This window comes from Humulus lupulus, chromosome 9 (assembly GCF_963169125.1).
Source record: "Humulus lupulus chromosome 9, drHumLupu1.1, whole genome shotgun sequence".
Taxonomy (NCBI): domain Eukaryota; kingdom Viridiplantae; phylum Streptophyta; class Magnoliopsida; order Rosales; family Cannabaceae; genus Humulus; species Humulus lupulus.
The window spans coordinates 54,166,329-54,190,360 of NC_084801.1; the positions used below are offsets into that span (position 1 = coordinate 54,166,329).

Here is a 24,032-nt window from a genome sequence, read left to right on the forward strand (position 1 = left end):
AAAACCTCACCATTTCTTGATGCAGCAACTATACCCATCTCAGAAGGACGACCATTAGTAGATTCAACAATATTCATGAGGGATGGCTTCAAACTTGCATAGCCAAGTGCACCCATTGGATCTCTCCTAAGCAGTCTAAAAGAGCACCAGATTGCAAAAATATTATTAGTGACCAAAAAATTCCAACAATAAGAATGCCTAAGATATGACCTAGTTCATCATGAATTGGGAGAGGAAAAAAAAAGGCAACATCACATATGGAAATCCACTAAATAATCCTCATATACATTTTCTCCTTCCTGTTCCCCTTTCTCAAAATTAGATACAATCCACTTTTCAAGTCGAAAGATTGCAATGTGTAAAAGTTGTTCTAGAAATGCAAATTTATAACATTATTTTGAGTCTCAACTTAGCATCAAATGCCTGTAGAAAAGAATCACCTTAAATCCTAAGAACCCTTGGCTTATCTAACCTCAACATTAGTCATATACCTCAACATTATTGGAATTTTTTAACAAATAATACACATTGCTCAGAATTTCTCTATGGTGATGAGTCTGATGACTCAAAACAATCAGTTGGGATCAATCATAGAAGTAAAAGAAAAAACAATAATCAACCAAACTAATTGGGATCACATTCAATGTTTGCCATATTATCAATTTTTTCAAATTTATTTAACTAGATATGATAAGCACTTGTTAATACCTGCGAAGAATGCTATAGAGTTCTGGTCTCGCTCTCATCTAGTCAGCAAAACTGCTATTACCAACAGATTTAGATTGAAGGGCTAATTTCTCTGAATGAATGTAGACATCAAAGCATATAAGAAAGTAGTATCTCTCAAGATACTCCACAAAAAATGAAAGCAACGCCTCCCTTTTCATTTCATCTGGTTGAATCAACATATTTGCCTTAGTCATAGGCGTATATGTAGAGACCAAATAAACAATAATCCTATTACTTCAAGCAAAAAAGGTAACATAAAAAGTTTAAAATAAAATAAATCTCATATTAGTTCTAATTAATCCATAAAATCTAACATTTGATGTATTCAATTCCACATCTTTAATAACGTAGTAGAGCGCATAAGATTACTTTTATTACTATATCACAATGAAAACATATTAGTTCATAGACACTGAAAAAATATATAAGAATCAATAAATACATATATCCAAGATATAATATCCATAGAGATATTAATGCAACAAATTATTTTGAGATGAAAAATAATATACCATAAAAACTCAATGGGTAGGACATTCAAAAATCTTTAGGTACAAGAAAACTCGATAAATAATTAACACAGAAAAAAAGACCTCACCTTTAGCACATAGTGAGCAATTTCCTTCACTGTCTTATAGTCACCTTTAGACATATAACTTGCAGTCAAAGCCTACAAGTAAACAACTCATAAATCAACAGAGACAAATCATGTGCAGACGCTGACTATGCAGAGAGAAATTTCAACAGATTTAAAACTAAAGTATCCCTCTATTATTGACCAGTATGAGTAAAAAAAAAAAACAATAATAATAATAAGCAGAACTTTTCCAAAACTAGTGGTCCAAAACAAGGGCAACTTTAGTAGGATCAAAACATTATAGCAAGCAATATAAGTCAAAGAAAGAGATAATACCTGTGCAGATGCACCCAGGGCATCAACCAGAAGCGAAACAACCAACCATACTTGTATGCATATCTGATGAGCAGCCATTGCAACCGGGCCTTGACGAGCAACCATTGATGTCCCCAAAGTCATGGTTGTTAGAACAACAAGAGTTCTTCCAAGAAGAAAACCACCTATAACATCCCAAAATATATGAAAGAATAAAATAAAAATATAACACCTTAGTTATAACAGGCAAAGAAAAAGGTCAACATGTCTAAAATAGAGAAACATGTAATATTTTTGCTAAAGAAAAGTAAACTAAAAAACAGAACATACTATATATCAACTGGCTGGTTATGCTTCAGTCAAATTGTAAGACAAGAAAGCATCTTCATACAAAAGAGGGAAGTTCAATAACATAAGGATTATTTTTATTTTTTAATATTTTAAGAAAAAAATGAAAAACAAAACCAAATTTACCAGATTTTATGTATCCTCCAAATTGTAATGATCCCATCTTTGGAGGCAGTAGTATTGCTCTCTTATTTAGAAACCATAGCATTAAGAAGGTGACAACATATCTGAAATATAAAAATTCGAGCAAGATCTTATGTCAAGGGATTATCACAGCAAAAACTAAAGAAAATTTGCAATGCTAGTCAAAGAACACGTACTGAGACACAACTGCGGAAATTGCTGCACTAGTTGCACCCATTTGGAAAGAATACATAAGTATGGGAAGCAAAATCACAGCTAAAAGATTCCCAATACCTGTATACGCAGCACCACATGAACTGACATGAAGAGTGGTTCGACTTTGAAGAAATGGAAAAGAACGCAAGGACAACAAATTGAAGACATAATAGTGACATATCTCACTTGCAAGTAATTACAATAACACTTGCCTAGACATAAAACAGGAGTTTTTGTATCCTTAAACCCACGAAAAACTCCTTGAAGAGCCAAAGACACTACAACAGCAGGAGCACCGAGAGCCCTTAGTGAAAGAAAACGCTGAGTAGGAGCCCGCATGGGTGAATCCTGTTAAGAAACTAATTTTTAGAACTACAACTATTCTTAAATTGAGATTTATATACTTGAAAAAAGAAAACTAAAAAATTCCTAAAAGGCCTCCAAAAAGCAAGCAAAATTATCCCCGCTGTTACAAGAATGACATTACCCAATTAAACAAAATACAAGTATATTACGGTAACCAAAAGTATATGGAGTACCTAATAATACTAACAAATATGCATTTATGCGTATATCTTCATGCAGAGATAAAAGAAACCAGATTATTAGCCGATATGCCAAGTATGTTGAGTGTTTAGGGCCTTGCTGATGATATTCCCATGATATTTAGAAACAAGCCAGATCCCAAAGACAAGGCTAAAGCCTCAAAAGTACCAATCATAACAGCTAGCAGTAAAGCTGTGGACACGGATGGTAAGTGTTTTCTTTATGCTATTACATCAAAAGGTCTACTACCATTGCTACTGTTGTTTAGAAAGTGCGTCTCTGCACAGCAAGCAGTTCAAAAAAATAGAAGGATAGTCATTTCTATCTCAATCTTTAATTTGGAACAATACTTTTCTATACAATAATAAATTACAAGGGCATTAAATTTACTTGAAGCAGGAGAATTATTTTCACTTATTGAAATGTCTTCAGCAACAAAAGAAGTGGCAACACTGAGAAGAGGAATATTAAATAGCTTTGAAATGTAGTTAAAGATGTTCACAGAAACAACAGCTGAACCCAACTCCAGAGAGCCTAAGAAAAAAGGAAAATGCATAACATAAGGAATAGTCAAGATATCACCTAGAGTAGACCTAAGGATATCTATAAATTCACTCTTGAGACTAAAAGCATTCAAAATTTTACTACAAGGAATTAAGAACAAAATTCCAAAACAATAGAGGAGAAGAAAAACCGTCAGACGAAATCAAAATCTCAGGCAATCTAGAGGTAGTGAGAATCTTAAACGAATCAATGAATCATACCTAATCTACCAATGTAAGCAGTCTCCATAAGCTGTGCTAAAGGATCAAGTGCTTGCCCCGCAATAGCAAGTATAGAAAGCATCATTATCTCACGCTTGACATCCGGAGAATGTAATACAACGCTAGGAACTTCTACCAATTCACTATCATAAAGAGACGAGAGCCATTGATGAGTCAAGAAAATGTGTATAAAATGCAGAAGACTTAAAATTTCATAAAAACAAAAACATATAATACATCAAGTAGTAGTCTTACGAAGCACCATTGCCTCCACCGTCAAGAGAACTCTCATCTTTAAAAACCAATCTTTCATCAATCTCAGATGAACTGGCGCCACTATCTGAACTCCTCTGATTACTGACCACGAGGAAACTATGGGTCACCAACGGATTGAAACATTGCCTGTGCCTTCTGACCAAATAGCAGCCCCCAACAATATCTACATGGCCTAACTTCTGCCTACTAGTAAAAGCAACAATCAATAAAAGCCAAAAGAATCCAAAGTTTGAAACTTTCGAACACACTACTTCCATGCCCAAATATTTTTTCTGGTAACAGAACAAAAAAGTGAGCAATCACTAGCCAAGTGAGATCAGATTCTTATATGTTTATTTTGTATCTTATAGGTACACATGTATATTATAGTGTTCAATCAAACTAATGTATATTTCGGGTGGCAAAAATCCAATTGTAACTGCCCAACTGATCTTAGTTTTTTCTAGTGTGTAAAAATGAGATTGATTACAAAGATCATGCCATATATATATATATTCTCTGAGACATTCTTACTATTCAAACAAACAATCATTTAAAATATGATTATAATTCTCTGAGACATTTTGTGAAACAAACAATAAGTTCAAAACATCAAATATTCTTAATATTCTCTGACACATTTTGCCAAACACTTGTGTGCTTTAAAAATGAAAAGCTGAGCAAAATAAAAGATTTGAAACCAAATGTCCAAATGAATCTTCTCAAGTGGAAACAAGATATTAAGCAATATATAAACTAGTAACCACATAAATTACTCACAAAAATATAAAGTATAAACCCACTGCTCAATTCTATATTATCTATTTCAGCATTCAATCTTCTCGATAATAACTATTTCAGCTTTCAATCAATTCGATAATAACAAAGAAAAAGTTGAATACAAAGAAAGAAGAGAGCTGACAGAACCTGTTGGAGGAGTCCCTTCCTGCGCCGCTGCTAGTCAGAGAGAGCGAGCCGAGAGCCTGTTGGAGAAGTCGCTGTCGGTGGGTGCTCTGCTTCCTCCGCTGCTCGGCTTGCTGGACTGTCCGTTGCCGAGAAATATGGAGAGAGAGTGTGAGAGCAGAGGTCGGGGGAGGCCGGAGGTAGAGAGAAAGACACGAGAGGGAGACAGAAAATCAAACAACCCCATTAGATTTATTCCCAAATTAAGCTCGATTAGCATAAAAAACCAATGACCCAGATCAATAACACCTAAAACTATATATCCTTACCTGGCTTGCCAAGACCGAAGAAGAGTGAAACAACCCAACGAATGGAACCCTACTGACAGAGAGATAGAGAAAGACGAGAGAGAGATGGAGGAGATATGAGGGACGGAGGCTGAGATTTGAGGGATGGAGGAGATGTGAGCTCAGATTTGAAGCAGGGATGATGAAACCGAAGATAGAGTTCAGACTTTGCTTAGCCGAAGAAGAAAATGGTGAGTCCGAAATTGGTGTGATTTTTTCTGAAAAAAAATGTATAAGTGGCAGGCTCCCAAAATATTACCGCCTTTTTCATTTGCTACATATATAACATTTACCATAATACTTTTTCATTTCTATTATATTCATGTGTTATGGAAATGGGTATTTGGTGTAGTGAGATACCAGACTTGTTTGTGAATTTCTGGATGTGTTTCCAGAAGATTTGACAGGGTTGCCACCGCACAGAGAAATTGAGTTCGTTATAGAACTGGCACCAGGGACGGAGCCAGTGTCTAGAGCACCTTACAGAGTGGCCCCAACTGAGTTGAAAGAATTAAAAGTACAGTTGCAAGAACTGTTGGATTTGAGTTTTATTAGACCTAGTTTCTCACCTTGGGGTGCGCCAGTTCTGTTTGTGAAAAAGAAGGATGGTTCTCTGAGGATGTGTATTGATTACAGAGAACTGAATAAGCTGACAATTAAGAACAAGTATCCTTTGCCAAGGATAGATGATTTGTTTGATCAGTTGCAAGGTAAGAAGGTATGCTCAAAGATCGACCTTTGTTCTGGTTATCATCAGTTGAGGGTCAAGGAAGGAGATATACTGAAGACTGCTTTTCGTACCAGGTATGGGCATTATGAGTTATTAGTCATGTCATTTGGATTGACTAATACCCCTGCTGCTTTTATGGATCTGATGAACAGAGTGTTCAAGGATTATCTGGACCAGTTTGTGATCATCTTCATCGATGATATTCTGGTATATTCTCAGTCTGAGTCAGAGCATGAGCAGCATCTGAGGTTGGTTCTACAAAGACTGAGGGAGCACAGACTGTTTGCAAAGTTCAAGAAATGTGAGTTCTGGTTATCTCAAGTATCCTTTCTTGGGCATATTGTTAGTAAGGAGGGGATTAAGGTAGATCCAGCAAAGATTGAGGCAGTCAGAGATTGGCCAAGGCCAAAGAATGCTTTTGAAGTTAGAAGTTTCCTTGGATTGGCAGGTTATTACAGGCGTTTCGTGGAAGGGTTCTCAAAGATTGCTACTTCGTTGACTGAGCTAACACGCAAGAGTCAGAAATTTGTGTGGTCAGATAAGTGTGAGAACAGCTTCCAGGAACTGAAGCAGAGATTGATTACAGCTCCGATTCTGAGCCTTCCGATAGATCAGGAGAAGTTTGTGATTTATTGTGATGCTTCTCATCAGGGTTTGGGCTGTGTTTTGATGTAGTCAGATAAAGTAATTGCTTATGCTTCTCGTCAGTTGAAGAAGTATGAAAAGAGATATCCCACTCATGATTTAGAGTTGGCGGCTGTGGTTTTTGCTTTAAAGATATGGAGGCATTATCTCTATGGAGAGAAGTGTGAGATTTATACAGACCACAAGAGCCTGAAATACTTCTTCACTCAGAAGGATTTAAATATGAGACAAAGGCGTTGGCTGGAGTTAGTAAAAGAATATGACTGTAAGATTTTGTATCATCCAGGAAAAGCCAACGTGGTAGCTGATGCTTTAAGCCGGAAGGGTCCGGGTCAGATTCATGGTATGAGGCTGATAGCCAGGGAGTTAGCAGTTGATATGACCAGAGCTGGTATAGAGTTGCTGGTGGGCCAGTTGGCTAATATTACGCTACAGTCTACGCTGTTGGAGAGAATCGAAGAGGGTCAGTTGAGTGATCCACAGCTGATCAAGATCAGAGAGGATGTTCTGGTTGGAGCAACTAGAGATTATACAGTGTTTGAGATAGGCTTGTTGAGATACAAGGGGCGGATATGTGTTTCGTTAGACACTGCTTTGAGGCGAGAGATTCTGGAAGAATCTCATACTACAACTTACTCTTTGCATCCATGCACCACGAAGATGTATCAGGATGTGAGATCATTGTATTGGTGGCCAGGGATGAAGAGAGATGTAGTAGAGTATGTGGCTAAGTGCTTGACATGTCAGCAAGTCAAGGCTGAGCATCATAGGCCAGCAGGGTTATTGCAGCCTCTGGATATCCCAAAGTGGAAGTGGGAGGACATCACGATGGATTTCGTGGTGGGCTTACCCAGGACTGTTGGTCAGCATGATTCTATTTGGGTGATAGTGGATCGCTACACCAAGTCAACTCACTTCTTGCCAGTGAGGACTACTTATACAGTTGATCAGTATGCAGATCTCTATGTGAGAGAGATCGTGCGCCTCCATGGAGCACCGATGTCGATTGTGTTAGATCGGGACCCTACCTTTACTTCCAAGTTCTGGGGAAGTTTGCAGAAAGCCATGGGGACACAATGGAAGTTCAGTATTGCTTATCATCCTCAGACAGATGGGCAATCTGAGAGGACGATCCAGATATTGGAAGACATGCTGCGAGCATGTGTGCTGGACTTTGGTGGATCTTGGAGTAAGTATCTACCTTTGATAGAATTCTCCTACAGTAATAGCTATCATTCTACCATTGGAGTTGCACCTTATGAGATGCTGTATGGTAGGAAGTGTAGATCTCCCATTCATTGGGATGAGACAGGTGAAAGGAGATACTTAGGTCCTGAAGCAGTTCAGAAGACCAGTGAGGCCATTGAGAAAATTAGAGCTCAGATGCTTGCTTCTCAGAGTAGGCAGAAGAGTTATTTAGATCCCAAGCGTAGGAACATGGAGTTCCAAGTGGGAGACTATGTCTTCCTTAGGGTCTCACCATAGAAAAGGGTGAGAAGGTTTGGGAAGAAAGGCAAGCTGAGCCCTAGATTTGTAGGCCCATTTGAGATCCTAGAGAGGGTTGGGCAAGTGGCTTACAGATTGGCTTTGGCTCCAGCGTTGTCAGTCGTGCATAATGTATTTCATGTTTCAGCTCTTCGGAGGTATGTATCTGATGTGAATCATATTTTGAGCTATGAAGATTTGGAGCTTGAGGCAGATCTCTCCTTTGAGGAGTAGCCAGTTCAGATACTTGACAGAAAGGATAAGGTCCTCAGGAATAAGACGATACCTTTGGTTAAGGTGTTGTGGAGGAACAGCAAGGTCGAGGAGGCGACCTAGGAGCTGGAGTCAAATATGCAGAGTCAGTATCCCGAGCTGTTCGGGTAAATTTCGAGGACAAAATTTCTGTAAGGAGGGGATAGTTGTAATGCCTCGGATTCCCTAATGCGGTTTAATGGCTGGATTAGTAAGCCGGGAGGGCCATAACTGTTTAATTATCCCATTAATTGATAATATGCATGTTTATGTGAATTATATTGTAATATGATGTTATATGCATGCATATGGGTCAACATTTCATTTCAGGGATGTTTTGGTAATTTGGTCCGTTGAGGGCATAAATGTATCTTTGTATGCATGTCGGTGATCTGTTGTTGAGACCACATTATAATGTGGGTTTGTTCGAGCTATTCGGCATGAGACGATCTTGGAATATTAATTAGCAGTCTAGTCACAACAGGTTTAAGTTTGGGGCTCGGGGTGAGTCTCGAGGTGATTTTAATGATTAGAGCGTTACCGGGAATTAAAGGGTAACGAGATGTGAATTATTGATGTTTGAGATTATTGAGAATAACGGGAATTGGATAGCGTTAATTATGATTAACGAGATAGGAGGGAAATACCAATTTTTCCCTTGGGAGCCTCTAGAAACCTTTAATTGACCTAGGGGTATTTTGGTCTTTTTACCCCTAGGATAGACTTAAGCCATTGAAGGCTGTAGAAAGGTAGTGAAAACAGAGTATTATTCAAAGCTTCTCCTGTACCTATTCTCCATCAATTTTCTTTGTGATTTCTGAGCCAACTTTGAGGGTTCAAGCTTGAGAAGTAAGCCTTGGGAGTGTGTTCCACCATTGAAGAGCATCATAAGCTGAGCTTGGGGTAAGTTTCTAGCCATTGAATTCTCTGGTTTGCCCTGTTTTGGTTCTAGTTTTCAGTTGTGATTTCTAGGTTGAATACTTGGTTTTGTTGGGAGTTTTGGCTAGGGTTCTTATGGTTGTGATGTTTGGGGTATGTTAGGATGGATTTTGGGTTCATTTGGCACCAAAAATGGGATTTGGAAGCATTGGAAATAGGTTAGAATCGAAGGAGTCGAAGAAGGAAGTTTCAGGGGAGTGCTGGTCTGGGGGTAGCGCTACAGCGCCCAACCTAGGGCGCTATAGCGCTACACAGGATTCTTTTGGGCATTTTGGGGGTTCTGAGAATAGTGCTGGGGCACTAGGGAGCAGCGCTGTAGCACTACTCTGTTCCTCCAAAGTCCTGTTTTGAGTGTTTTTGGCTCGGGGTTTCAATCCTTAAGGCCCAGGATCGAATCTACTCACCGTGTGGGCATGTTTCGAGGTCCCGAGAGTGGGGTTTAGGTTAAGACCCTTTCATTGTGGATTTTCATTAATGGAGGTTATAATTGGTTATGATTAGGTAACCGCTACGGGATAAAAGGTCGATCGTTCTCAGGAGTCGTTCTTGTTTTTTTCTCGCTTGAACCAGAGGTAAGAAAATTGCACCCTGTGTATGTGACATGCATGATTGTTGTTGAGGCATGTTGGTTGATAAATGTGGACATTGATTGCATATTAAATGCTAGAGGATGCTGTTTACTTGTGTATGACACTGATTAGTCAGGGACGACATTGGTCGCGTATCACTGACCTAAGAGTCAGAAACGACATAAGCGTCCTGAACGCAGGGCCGAATAAAGGTTAGATCTAATCGATATCAGCGTTGAATGACTCTAAGGCATTAATGCTGGACCGACCCTAAGGTCGATGAATCTTATAAGCGCTTGGCTAGTCTAGGACTAGTTACTCAGAGCCAGGGCCTAAGGCCTAGGTGACTGCTTGTCACATGGCTAGGGAACAGAGTTCCATAGTTATGACTCTAGAGTCATGAGGGAGGTTATGTTGGTGACTAGTCATCATGCACCTATCCTGTGTAAGCTAGTGAAAGGTTCACTTATCTATTAAGCCCCGGTGACCCTATTGTCACATGGCTAAAGGGAGCTATACCCACCTTAGTGACTTTTGCGACTGTCACTCCTCTGTTTTGGACTGAAAGTCCTGAATGATTATTATGATCATTGTTGACATTATGTCATGCTATATTATGTTTTCTTGCTGGGCCATGGCTCATGGGTGCTATGTGGTGTAGGTAAAGGGAAAGAAAATCTCACTCAGCCTTGAGTGGAGAGCTTAGGTGGTGATGTGTACATATGCGGCTGCTTGACCACCACGGCCAAGGAGTTCTCAGAGGGACTAGGGGTTTACCCTATTTTTGCCGCTTAGGTCGGCGGGTTTGTAAATCTGAAACAGTAATGACCATTTTGAGTTGTAAATAACTTGTAAATGTTTTTATGGGCCCATGAACAGTTTTATGCATTTAATAAAATATATCCTTTCCTTTAGATTGGTTTTCCACCTTAGCCTGTTAATAACACTTAGATGCACGTTTTAACCAAAGGACTCGGTTAGCGAGTCAAATTTCCGGTTCGCCGTTCACCGTAACTGTTCTGGGGTAACCAGGGTGTTACATTAGTCTTTGATTCTTTGGTTATTCATGGGCTGTTCAATAGCTCCCGTCCTACCGTACGCGTTCGACGGGTTGTTGTCCCTCCAAGTTCGAGCTTGGTTTGGTGGGACATTGATGTTATCACTTACTTCAGAGGGACCTCCCTCCTGGCGAGTATAACTGACTCCATTTTGGGCTGAGTTTCTCCTCTGTGAGTTTAGGCGATCTCGAAGGTCGGTCTGGGGATCGACTTGAGGGCTCTGAGCTGAACTCAGGTGATTTCTCAAATCTGCATCAGACCTGCCACTTCGATGGCCCTCAGTCTAATAAATCCCATTAGAGAAACTTAGAGCTCGCAGTTGAGGATGAGGATCTGGGATATTGCTGCGTGTCCGTGGGGCATAAGTAGAGGCAGCAGGAGGAGGATTTCTCCTGTTGTCCCCATAGGTAGGAACATTTCACGCAGAACGAGGTGGTGTTGGATGCCTTATGAGCGATGGGGAATGCCTAATTGGCGAGGCAATTCTTGTCCCGTCAGGATGAACCAAATTAGCCCGCGGTCGCTCTACTCCACCATTTCTAGCTCTCTGTGTCTGGCGATCTGATCGTGACGCAGGAGGGTCGACTGGAACATGCTGTCTTTGTGAGTTTGCTCTAGACCTTCCTCTTGGGTTTCCATGGGCGTTTCCAGGCGCATTCGACGGTGAACTGAACTTGGGGTCGAGGTCCTAACCGACCGGCTGACTTGCTGATGGCCCCTGGGAGGGCCGTCAGGCGAAATTTCTTGATGATCTCGCGCCATGGGCGCAGAACTTGGGGTCGAGGTCCTAACTGATTGACTTGGTCTAGATCGGCCCTCCCGGCCGGACTTATGAGTTCCATCTTGCCTCTTTCCAACATTAACATCGGTTGCAAGAGGGGGTAGCCGAGCCAAAACCTCTTCGATTTGCTTGTTTGCTTTGGCCAGATGGCTTCTTAGCTGCATGTTTTCCAACTCCACCGTAGTCAAGTAATCCAGGTTTGGATTCGGCGGCAATGATGTTGAACTCCCAGTGTCGCCGTGGCCCATCGGTTGTTTTCCCGATCTTTGTTGGATTTCAGGGCTATGTTCATCGGAAACAGTAGTATGGTGAGCCTCCTGCCCACCAGGATGATCCACTTCATTAAGTAAAACTAATCATGGATCCTCAGAGATAATCGGACATGCCATGCCTAACCATGAACGTTTATATTACGTGTCCGAGATTTCAGGGATTTGCGGACATGCCATGTCTGACCATGCACGTCTATATAACATATCCGAGTTTCTAAAGATCCAAGGATACGCCAGGCCTCTAGCGTACCTCGAGCTGAATACATTGTGAGCTCGTGCCACGGATGCTATGCCTTATAAACATTACAAGCTCGTGCTTATTGCTTTGCATTCCCCAGCTTGTGCTATTGACTTGGGGAACTGTACTGCCATTGCGGATGGAATACAGACTTATGGGTCATCTATTACAGTTCTTTACTTGCCAGCTATACACGAGCTAAATAAAAGACTTGTGTTGAATCTTAGGATGCACACTTATAATTTAACATGTTTCTTTAGAAAATCACAATTTAATCCAATTAACAAAATTACAAACTTGGTGTGAGAAAAAAAATATAATTTTAGGTGTGCAAAAATATATTTTCCTTGTATTATTTTAACACTAAATTTTAAGTGGAATAAATTCATAAGTGATAATCCAATAATTAATTTAAAACATTTTAACTAAACTTTCAGCCACTATTTAATTTATTTAAAAATCACAAGTGAAATAATTTCAACATTTTTCTTAATTAAAATAAAGAAAAATCATATCTATTAAAATGAACACTCATGGTTATATTAGAAATACCATTTTGACTATTTTCATAGTTTAGTGTATTAATTTATTTCAACATACACACAAAATCACTACTACAATTTGGACATCAGCCATCGGACATGAGAAGTCGGTTCTCTTTAAACCGACTTAACACACGTTCATAAGTTGGTTTACACGAAACCGACCTATCATGTATGTTCAAGGTAAGCATGAGAGGTCGGTTGCGTGGGAACCGACCTTCCATGCTGTCATGCTAGGTCAGTTGTGTGTGGACTGACCTATCATGTCCTACCTTGCTGACATGGTAGGTCGGTACTAAGTGAACCGACTTAGCATGTCACATTATTATTTATATTACATTATTTGAATTTTAAAATATATTAATTTATTTAAACTATAAATATATATAAGCTATTAGTGTATGAAATAAATATAAAAATTTATATTAATTAATCTACATTATAATGTTTTGAAATATAAATAAATGAATTAAATTAATCAATTATTTGTAACATAAAAAAATAATTATATTTTATAAACAAGACAATATTTTAAGTTAATAGTATTAATATTTTAAAATAAAAATATTTATAAAATAATTTAGAGTATCTCTTTAATAATTTTTTAAATGACATCATAGGTTAGTTGTGTGGGAAATGACTTCTCATGTGACATGGTAAGTCGGTTGTGTGGGAACAAACCTACCATGCCATTATAAAAATATATTATTAAAGATTTGTTTTTAGATTATTAGAATTTTAACATATATTAATTTATTTAAACAATACATATATATATAATTTATTTGGGTATGAAATCACTATTAAAAAAATATACTTATTAATATTATATATATTATAATTTTTGAAATATAAATAAATGAATAAATAAATCAATTATTAATAATTAAAAATTTTAATTTAATTTTTATAAATAATAATTTTTTTTATTTAATAGTATTTGTAATTTAAAATAAAAAACTTATAAAACAATTTAGAGTATCTTTTTAATAATTTTTTAAATAACATGGTAGGTCGGTTGTGTGAGAAATGACTTCTCATGTGACATAGTAGGTCAATTGTGTAGGAATATACCTACCATGTAATTATAAAAATATATTATTAAAGATGCTCTAATTTTTTTTAGATTATTGGAATTTTAAAATATATTAATTTATTTAAACAATACATATATATATATACTTTATTTGGGTGTGAAATAAGTATTAAAAAAAATATTTATTAATATTACATATATTATCATTTTTGAAATATTAATTAATTAATTATTTGGAATAAATTTTTTTAATTTAGTTTGTATAAATAATAAAATATTTTAATTTATAAATGATATATTTATAAATACTAGAAAAGAAATAAATTAAATAAATTGGAGATTTATAATTTTAAATTTTAACATCATAGGTCAGTTTTAGAACAGGCTTTTCATGTTGTATTATAGGTCGGTTCTAGAACAGACTTATCATGTAAGCATCATAGGATAAATTAAATTTTTAATTAAATTATATATTTTAAAATTTTAAAATTAAATTAAATAAATTACATATTTATAAATATTAGAAAAAAATAAATTAAACAAGTTGGAGATCTATAATTTTAAAATAAAATATCAATATATTAAAATTATATATTGTTTAATTTTAACATCATAGGTTGGTTCTAGAACAGACTTATCATGTTGCATCATAGGTCGGTTGCTAATGGACCGACTTACCATGTTAAAATTAGGGCATTGAAAATAAAAGCCCAAATAAATTTGAAGTATCCCGTGTATTATTCTTCTTCGTCACTGTACACCCCGCGTTTTTTCTCTTGTTCTTCATTCCGCTAGCGACCTAGCAGCTCTCCTTCCTCAACTCTGGTCACAACAGCGACTCTCACCTCAACTCCGTTCGGCAGCCTCCTTTGTCGTTCACCAGCAGTCTTCGGTTAGGTCAGCCTCTTCTTCAATCACCCCATATTTATTCATATATATATATATATCGTATATAAGTTGGGGTCAGGATTGTGTATATATTGTATATATATTTTATGAAGCAAACTGGGTAGTGTTTTCAGTCAAATTAAACAATCTTGGTCAGCCACTTTGTCTACCCAAACTTGCTTGGACCCAAGGTCCCTTACCATAGCAGCCACGGTTTCACCCCCTACACCACCATAATCATCACTTTAGCCACCACAACCACCACCATCGGCCTCCATACATGACCACCCTATTGGTTACTCTCATACTCACGGCCAGCCATCACTACCAACCTTAACCACCACCAAAACTTCTCAACCTTCAAGATCACACATATCAAATTATCCCCAACCCATTAATGTATGTTTCTAGTCTCAACATAGTGATTTAAAATATACAAAACAGCCCATAGTTTTTAAGAAAGTCTAAGAAATGAAAAAAACAAATCGGCACCGTAAAACTACGAATGAAATGTACGGGTTTGTACCTCTTACTGTGGTTGGTTCCTGGTGGTTTCTTCTTCTCCTTAATTTAGTCCACAACGCTATAAACACAACCAAACAATTTCTCATGAGTTTTGCACTCAAATTCTAAGAGAACAATCACCGCAAAATAGATTCATACTTACATTTTTCCTTCGGACTGTACTTGTACCGAAACCTTCAAGAATACTCTCATTTCTTTTGCTTTCTTATACAATGGATTAAGAGGTTCTACGAACATGTTGAGGGTCTGTAACTTCAATGAAAAACCCAAAGAAAATAACTCACCTTGCTCTTATCCCCTTGGACCCGAACATACAACACCACAAGCACTGTGCACTTCTTCATCCTTATACACGTGACCACCCATTATCTTCATCCTTATACACGTTCAGCCATTTCTCTCCCAAGCCTTGCTTGACTCCATGGTTCCTCACCTAGGCAGTTACGGTTTCACTCCTAACCACCATGACCACCATTCGGCCACCACAACCACCACCCTCACCACCATCGGCCTCCATCTGTGACCACTCAAAGTGGCACCTCCATGCACGACCAACCACCATTCTCAATCTTTAACCACCACCAAACCATCTCAAATCTTAAGACCACATATATTAAACTATCCCCAACCCCTTAATGTATGTTTCTAGTCCCAAAACATTAATTAAATCCATACAAAACAGCCCACAAATTCATAGCCAACCTAAGAACATAAATGAAAAATAATCGGTATCGTAAACTACGAAGGAAGTTCACAGATTTGTACCAACCTACTGTGGTTGGTTTCTTGTGGTTCCTTCTTCTCCCCACTTTAGTCCACAATCCTATGAACGCAACCAAACCATTCCACATGAATTTCGTACTCAGAATCTAAGAGAAAAATCACCGCAAAATAGGTTCGTACTTACGTTTTTCCTTCGGACTGTTCTTGTACCGAAATCTTCAAGAATACTCTACAATTTATACACATGATACAACGTGGTGTGTGAGAATAATATATATTATTTTTATTATGTTTATTGTTTTAAAAATGGCCTACAATATATATTGATAAAGTAAATATATTATATTAATTGTAAAACAAATTATAGAAAAAATAAATAATTTAAAGATACGTACAATTTATTGAGATTTCATTTATATGTTTTATATTGTATATTTTTAACAAGTGAAACTTTAGTAACATAATTTGTTAAAAAAAAACTTTAGTAATGGTTAAAATATTTTTTGTTTTGCTAAAAAAAAATAGGAATAAGAATTTTCAAAATTTAGTACAAAGTTTATTTTTTGCTACCAAATAATTAGTAGCTAAAATTTCTTATTTTGCAACAAAAATAAAATGGTAGCCGGTAATATAAAAAGAAGCAGTTTTATATTTTGATCCCAATAAATTTAGCTACTAAATTAAAATTGGAAGCTAAAAATGTAACTTAGCTACCAAAAATTTGGTAGTAGAAATATTTGGTCATATTTTTTTTATTTATCAACTAAATTATTTTGCTACTATAATTTGGTAGCAAAATATGATTAATTGCTACCAATTATATTTGGTAGCTAAAAGCTTAGTAGCTAAAACTTTATTTTCTTGTAGTGACACTAATACAAAACCTATTCATACTTGGCTTTCTTTTTATATATAATAGATTATATATATATATAGTCTGACGATGCTTAACTAATGTATCATTAATCATAATGTTTCTGCAGGCTCCAGTTAATTATTTTTCTTGGTTATTGTTAATTGCAAGAGGTAAGTATGTTATCTTATTAGAGGAGTTTGAATATCTTAAATATTCATCTATAGTGAAGTAGGTTTTGAGATTAAATTTGTGTGTTGCGGTGATAATGGAATGTTGAGAACTTGTGTGTTTTAGTGAAGTAGGTTTTGGGAAATTTATTTGTGTGCTGTGGAGATAAAATGAAGAAACTTATTGTGTGTTGTTTGAATTGTTTGACTCTTTGTTGACAGATGGTTAGGTCACTATTATAAGGGAAATGTTGCCTGAATTCATCTAGAATTATGTTTTATTTTCTTATATTTAAATTATGTTGTGCTTGCATAGTTCTTCTTTGATTGGTATAGGGAAGCTCTGTCAAAAATTAAGTTAAAAAGATAGTATATTAATAGGAATATGACAACTCTAAAAATTTGTTATGAGAATTTTCTACATGCAGGAGGATTTCAGTCCAATTTTAGGGAAACATCTGTCGAATTTTTTCTAGGAAATGGACAAGAGTTGGATAACAAGGGACATGCTTTCAAAAGAGTATGAAGAGGGAGTTGACAACTTTATTAAGCTAACCTTAGAAAATTCAACGGATCTTTCCAGAGTTCACTGTCCATGTAGAAAATGTTCAAATTTGAAAAAATTAGACATAATGGAGATAAAGAGTCATCTATACTTTAACGGAATGGACCAAACATATGTCAAGTGGATTTGGCATGGAGAAGAAGATGAATCTAACAATAATGTTCCCAATGAAAGAAAGCAATTTGATCAAGTATTTGATGACCCTATAGAGATGGTGAGAGATGCAGATGAACGTTTTGTTGATAAGCCTAAAGAATTTTTGAAATTCTTAGAAGATGCAGAGAAACCAATATTCTCCGGGGCACCTTTGTCAAAATTAGTTGTTTTAGTAAAACTATACAACTTGAAAGTTGGTAGTAGTTGGAGTGACACAAGTTTCACAAAGTTATTAACTTTATTAAAAGAAAGTTTACGAAAAGACAATGAATTGCCTTCCTCGCTTTATGAAGCGAAAAAAACATTGTGCACATTAGGAATGGAGTATAGCAAGATTCACGCTTGTCCAAATGATTGTGTTCTATATCGAAATCAATATGAGAGTGCAACTAAGTGCCCCGTATGTAAAAAATCTAGATGGAAAAAAAATAAGAACAACAAAGAATGTAAGAAAGGGATTTCGGCAAAAGTATTGTGGTATTTGCCACCAATACTTAGGTTTATACGTTTGTTTCGAAATCTGAACATGCCAAAAGTCTGCGATGGAATGAGGATGGAAGGATCAAAGTTGACAAATTCCGCCATCCAGCTGATTCCCCAACTTGGAAAGAAGTGGATGAACTATGGCCTCAAATAAGAAAGGATCCTAGAAATCATCGACTTGGTCTTTCTGCTAATGGCATCAATCCATTAAGCAATATGAGCTCATCTTACAGTTGTTGGCCAGCGATTCTATGTATTTACAATCTTCCTCCTTGGTTGTTTATGAAAAGAAGATTCACAATGTTAACTTTATTGATATTTGGTCCCAAGAAACCTGGAAATGATATATATATATATCTATTTAGCTCCTTTGATAGATGACTTGAAGGTATTGTGGAACGAAATTGATTGTTATGATTCTTTTAAAAAAGAAAATTTTATACTTAGAGGTGTACTCTTATGGACAATCAATGGATTTCCTGCTTATGGTAATTTATTAGGATGTTTTGTGAAATGATATAAAGGATGTCTGATATGCGGTGAAAAAACAAGCGCCACAAGATTAGAACATTGTAGGAAGATGTGTTATATGGGTCATAGAAGGTTTCTACTAGAAAAAAATTATTACCGGAAGCAAAAATTAGCATTTAATGGTGAGCAAGAGTTGCGAGAAGCGCCTACACCAATGACTAGAGAAGCTGTCTACGAAGAGATTCGTTTAATAGAAAATAAATTTGGTAAGCCTGTGGAAAAGGTCGATGAAAGTGTAGAGACAAAGGGGAAAAAGAAAGGCAAATGTAAAACAAACATCAAACGAAAGCGCAATAAGAAAGATCAACTAGCGGAAGATTCAAAGAATAATACATGTTGGAAGAAGAGTAAATTTTCTTTGAATTGGAATATTGGAGACATTTGTTAGTAAGACATAATCTTGACGTCATGCACATTGAGAAAAACATATGTGATAGTTTGATCGGAACCTTACTTAATATTCCTGGGAAAACTAAGGACAATATTTCTGCTCGTAAGGACCTTGTGTTAATGTCTGAATCAAAAAAAGATTTGGCACCTGAAACAGGAGAAAGAAGAACTTATTTACCTCCTGCTTGTTACACCTTGAAGAAAGATGAGAAACGTAAACTTTGTAAAACTTTGGGAAATGTTAAGGTTCCAAATGGGTATTCATCAAATATTTGTAATTTAGTATCAATGAAAGATTGTAGACTAATCGGTCTTAAATCTCATGATTGTCATGTATTGATGCAATAGTTACTTCCAATTGTTATTTGGGGATCACTAGACCAACATGTTAGAAATGCTATAATACGAATGTGTTTTTTTTTTAATGCCATAAGTTGTAAGGTTGTTGATGTATCTAAGTTGGACAAGATTGAAATAGAAATTGCCAAGACCTTGTGCCTATTTGAGCAATACTTTCCTCCATCTTTTTTTGATATCATGGTTCATTTGGCAGTGCATCTTGTTAGAGAAGTAAAACTATGTGGGCCTGTATGTTTTCGTTGGATGTATCCATTTGAAAGATTGATGAAAGTTTACAAAGGTTATGTTAGAAATCGAAATCGTCCAGAGGGTTGTATAGTTGAGGCTTACATAGTAGAAGAAGCAGTTGAATTTTGTACTGAGTATATTACTGATGCAGAAGCGATTGGTATTCCCAGAAAGACAATGAGTGAAGATGTTATTGGAAGAGGCATCAACAATGGAAGGCTCACCTTAATCAAAAAATAAGACTGGGATGTTGCTCATCGAAATGTTCTAGAGAATACAATTGAAGTTCAAGCTTACATAGAGTAAGTATTAATATTATGTGAAATGATATCTAAGCAATGATTTATTGTCATATTAACAATATTCTTAATTTCAGAGAACACTTGGAATATCTTCATTGTGAGCATCAAAATAAATCAAGAAAGTGGATTCAAGATTACCACTATCAGACTTTTCATCAATGGTTTCGTGATAGGGTGGCCTATTCTAATTACTTCATTATAAGTATACTTAGTTTTTAAAAATAACTATATCAAAATCTATAATTTATTTTACATTATGCAGATTCAATCTGAATTGAGTATGGAGTTTCACAAAGTATTTGAAAACTTAAGATGGATTTCATTAGGTTCGACTACTATGGCAATTAAGCACGATGGATTTGTCGTAAATGGTTATAGATTTAGTACAAAAGCTCGTGATGATGTTAGAGTGACACAAATTAGCGGTGTATGTATTGTTGTGAAAACTCTTCAATTTGCTTCAGCTCGTGATAAGAAACCATTTTATGGAGATATGAAATTTTATGGAGTCATTAAAAAAAATATGGGAGCTTGATTCTCGTGATTTTAGGATGGAAATGTTCAAATGCAATTGGGTAGAAGACAAGTATGTTATATCAGATAAGTTAGGATGTACTTTAGTGGATCTCAATAAAATAGGCCATAAAGAATAATCATTTATATTAGCAAGTCAAGCAAAACAAGTATTCCATATTCAAGATCCATCAAATTCAAGATGGTCAATTGTACTTGCATCACAACCAAAATTCATAGGTGATGATGATGATGATGATTATGAGATTGGCGAACTTCAAACTTTTGAGAAAGAAATTGGAGATATCAATGAATTTGAGGGAATCGAATCAATAGTTGGACCATATGTTTGAAGAGATTGTGATGGAATTTGGATTGTAAGTTTGTATTTAAAATATATTTCCTTTTATCATTGGAACACTTGGTGCCTAATTGAGACTAAAAGCCTCAATAACAAGAGATCCTAGGTTTGAACCTTCGAACCTGGGTCTCACCCCAATTCCCAACCCCCATAACCACTAGACCAAACCTAGTGGCTTTGTATTTAAAATATTCTTATCATTTGTTTATTTTATGTACTAATCTTTATACTTGTTTTTTCTTAATAAGATCATGGACCATCCTGAAGAGCATCTTGAAGAGGAACTTGAAGACAATGCAGACGAAGATATCGATGTAGAAGAGGCTGGTAATGAAGATCCTACAATAAAGAAGAAGAAAAGTAGGTAGCCTAAGGGGATAGTGCGATTGACAAAAATAATTGCTGACAAAATCAAAGGGATTAAGATAAATTTAAGGTTTAACAAGAGAGGGCAATCAATTGGAACTCCGGAGAGAGCGTTACAATGCTATTTGGGGATGCAAGCAAAGTCAATGGTGTCAATTACATATGATAATTGGCATGATGTTCCTGCTGCAACTTTAGAGAATGTTTGGAAATATGTAAATGTAAGGTTCATAGACTGAAGGTAATCTTTTAAACTTGTATATTATTATTTACACTAACTTGTATTGTTAAACTTTGTAGCTAGCTTTTCATCTTAACGAGGGAATGATAAAGGAAGTGATAAGTTCAGTAGGCATCAAGTGGAGGGCATTCAAAACATTTTTGACCAGAAGATTTGTAGCTCCTTACCTTAACAACCTAGATTTATTGGAAGCAAATCCCACTGCATTAGATGTGCCTCCAAAATGATATAGCATTCCTGAGGAGGAATGGAAAAACTTCGTCACCAAAAGAAAAAGTAAAGAATTTCAAGTAAGTGTACAATACCAAGTTTTAATTTTTTTATTCATATATTAATTTATTGAAAAGTTAAATTATTCCAATTGAATTAGGAATTTAGTAAAAAACAAAAAGAGAGGTGTGCTGCTTTGGAGTATCCTCATCATTCATCACGATGCAGTTATAAAGACATATAAATTGACCTTGTAAGTGAGCTTTTACTATTGATTTAAATTTTTGTAATGGTTTAATATATAACTTATTGAGTTTTATTTTGTTACAGCAAACTAAACTAGGCACAGATGAGCCAATAAATCGATCTATACTTTGGCAGGAGGCAAGGAAAGATGCATCCGGAAATTATGTAAATGAACGTGACAAGCTTATAGGAGATGCCATTGTATGTATATGAACTTGGATTTTTTTTATCCTTCATTATATTTTATTACTAAATTTATGAAATTAAATATTGCAGGATGACCTTCTAGATAAGAGAAATGAGGGGACTCTTGTAGAAGTTGGGACAAGCGATATATTGACACAAGTGTTAGGAAAAAAAGAGCATCCTGGTAAAGTAAGAGGCCAACGTCGTGGCGTTATACAAAGAGACTACTTTTTGAAGCCAGCATGAGGTTTTAGTGGACTTCAACAATATCAATTTCAATTTCAACAACACCAATCTCAAAAATACTTAGATGACTTTAAAAAGTTAGAGCAATCCTTTGAGCAAAGACTACGTAGTCAAGTTGAACAATTTTAAGCAAAACGAAAATGAGAAAGAGAAGAACGAGAATGAGAACGAGAGTTGTTTTTGACAAAGTTTACAGAATTAGCAAACCAAATTTCATCATTAAAAGGAAGTGAAGTGAGTTTGCCTATGATAGTTTCACCAACAAGTGTGACCCCTATGCCAATGGAGGTGGTAAATGAGTCTTTAGTTTCTTCAAAGGTATTTTATTCTTCACCTATTCATATTATTATTGAAGAAAATATCTATTATAACATAAATATTATTTTGTCCTCATCTTGAGCTTGTAGGATAATAAGAATTCTAGATTATTGGAAGAAAATGGTGATACTATTGCTATTGGACGAATAATGGCAACGAGTGGAAAAATTCATTGTGTTGACTTAAGAAAGGGTAACTATCGTGTGCAAGTAGATGAGTGCTGCAATGATGATACTAAACTTATTTTTCCTATTGGGGATGAGATTTCTTTAGTACGTCAAGCTATTGGCCACTATGTTGAGTGGCCATCTCATATGATCATTCCTTACGATTCAAATTTGGTAAGATATTGACAAACAACTATATTTAGTGATTAAATTATTTTTCATGATGTTGACCCTTGTTTTGGTCAACGACACCGAGTCAGATAAACGGCAGGAAAATAGTACAAAGCTTGAGAAAACAATCTAATGGAAAATAAAGAACACAAAGAATTATAGTGGTTCAGCCCCAATGATTGGTAATGACCTACGTCCACTTGATACTATTATTAATATTGAGCTTCAAAGGTGTGATCAAAGAACTAGGGTTCCTAAGTTTCATAGACATTAGAAGGAGAAAACAATACAAACGATGGATAATAGTAATGCAATTCGGAAAAAGATCAAAAGATCCCCCCATGAGCTATATCTTGTATATTTATAGGCTCAAGGAGGGTTACATGAATCAATTAGTCATATCTTTCCTTAATAAACGGATCTTCAGGTTATAATGAAGAGATATTCTCAGATATCATTACAACTGTACATATTTATTCATAAATAAACGGAGTATACGACCAGGCTGGTCGTATATAAAACTTGAAGTTCGCATATGGAAATATCTCTGGTCGATAGGCGAGCAGCATCTCTGCGATGTGTCGGCCACGTCATTAATAGCTATTTTTTGGATAAACATTTGGCCCCCCAAGTTTATTTATTGCGACCAGCAATAAGTAAACTTAGGAAACTAACTTTTCGTATGCCCCACGAAATCTGTCAGAGTTCCTCACGCATTCTCGAAAACTGTGATCTAATCACGTCCAATCACGCATTTTCAGTTTCAAAGTAATCCCTCTAATGGCTATTACACTCCCCCATTGTTAGAGAATATATATTATTGCTCAATGGAATTATGGAAAAACCAAATACAACTCTATGCAAAAATACAATGGACAAGATAATATTGATTAAATAAGTATTACAACTCAATTGCTCAAAATACAAGTAAATAAAAAGATGTAGAAGAAGAAGATTACAAACTCAATACTATAACAATGCAAGTAAATAAGAAGAACAAAAGAATGAAAAGCACAAACTCTCACACAACCAAAGTGTAGAGTAGTGGGGATCACCAACTTGAACAAGGTTCAAGACCTTTGTCCAAAAGCTTATTTCCCCCTATTCTCTAAGCACTAAGGGATCTCTCTAGGAAATAACTCTCTGGAATTATCAAGCCTCAA

At 36.0% G+C, this 24,032-nt stretch overlaps 2 protein-coding genes and 1 pseudogene across 2 annotated transcripts in view; 1 reads left to right on the top strand and 2 right to left on the bottom strand.

Annotated features, from left to right (window-relative positions):
• The window catches only part of LOC133800702 (uncharacterized), a 2,128-nt gene extending 1,367 nt beyond the window's left edge, over positions 1 to 761 (bottom strand). The window contains exons 1-2 of the mRNA XM_062238730.1: positions 709 to 761; positions 1 to 135 (exon numbers count right to left, since the gene is read on the bottom strand). The exon at positions 1 to 135 is cut by the window's left edge and continues 295 nt beyond it. Coding sequence (XP_062094714.1) covers positions 1 to 135; positions 709 to 746 — 173 coding nt within the window. The 5' untranslated portion in view covers positions 747 to 761. The remainder of the gene's footprint in view (positions 136 to 708) is intronic.
• A 490-nt stretch (positions 762 to 1,251) lies between these two features.
• Positions 1,252 to 15,600, bottom strand: LOC133799724 (protein DETOXIFICATION 45, chloroplastic-like; annotated as a pseudogene).
• Positions 15,601 to 17,308: 1,708 nt separating this feature from the next.
• LOC133799725 (uncharacterized) lies at positions 17,309 to 18,952 on the top strand. Its single transcript, XM_062237728.1, has 3 exons — positions 17,309 to 17,950; positions 18,049 to 18,265; positions 18,558 to 18,952. The coding sequence occupies exons 1-3, from the start codon at positions 17,309 to 17,311 to the stop codon at positions 18,950 to 18,952; spliced, it is 1,254 nt and encodes a 417-aa protein (XP_062093712.1).
• Positions 18,953 to 24,032: the final 5,080 nt, after the last annotated feature.

Excerpts from the sequence above, each read along its gene's own strand:
- LOC133799725 (XM_062237728.1), top strand. The coding sequence starts at position 17,309 with ATGGACAAGAGTTGGATAACAAGGGACATGCTTTCAAAAGAGTATGAA. Across the intron at positions 17,951-18,048 it reads AGAGTGCAACTAAGTGCCCC|GTTTATACGTTTGTTTCGAA; the intron begins GTATGTAAAAAA and ends ACCAATACTTAG. Across the intron at positions 18,266-18,557 it reads CAATATGAGCTCATCTTACA|GATGTCTGATATGCGGTGAA; the intron begins GTTGTTGGCCAG and ends AATGATATAAAG.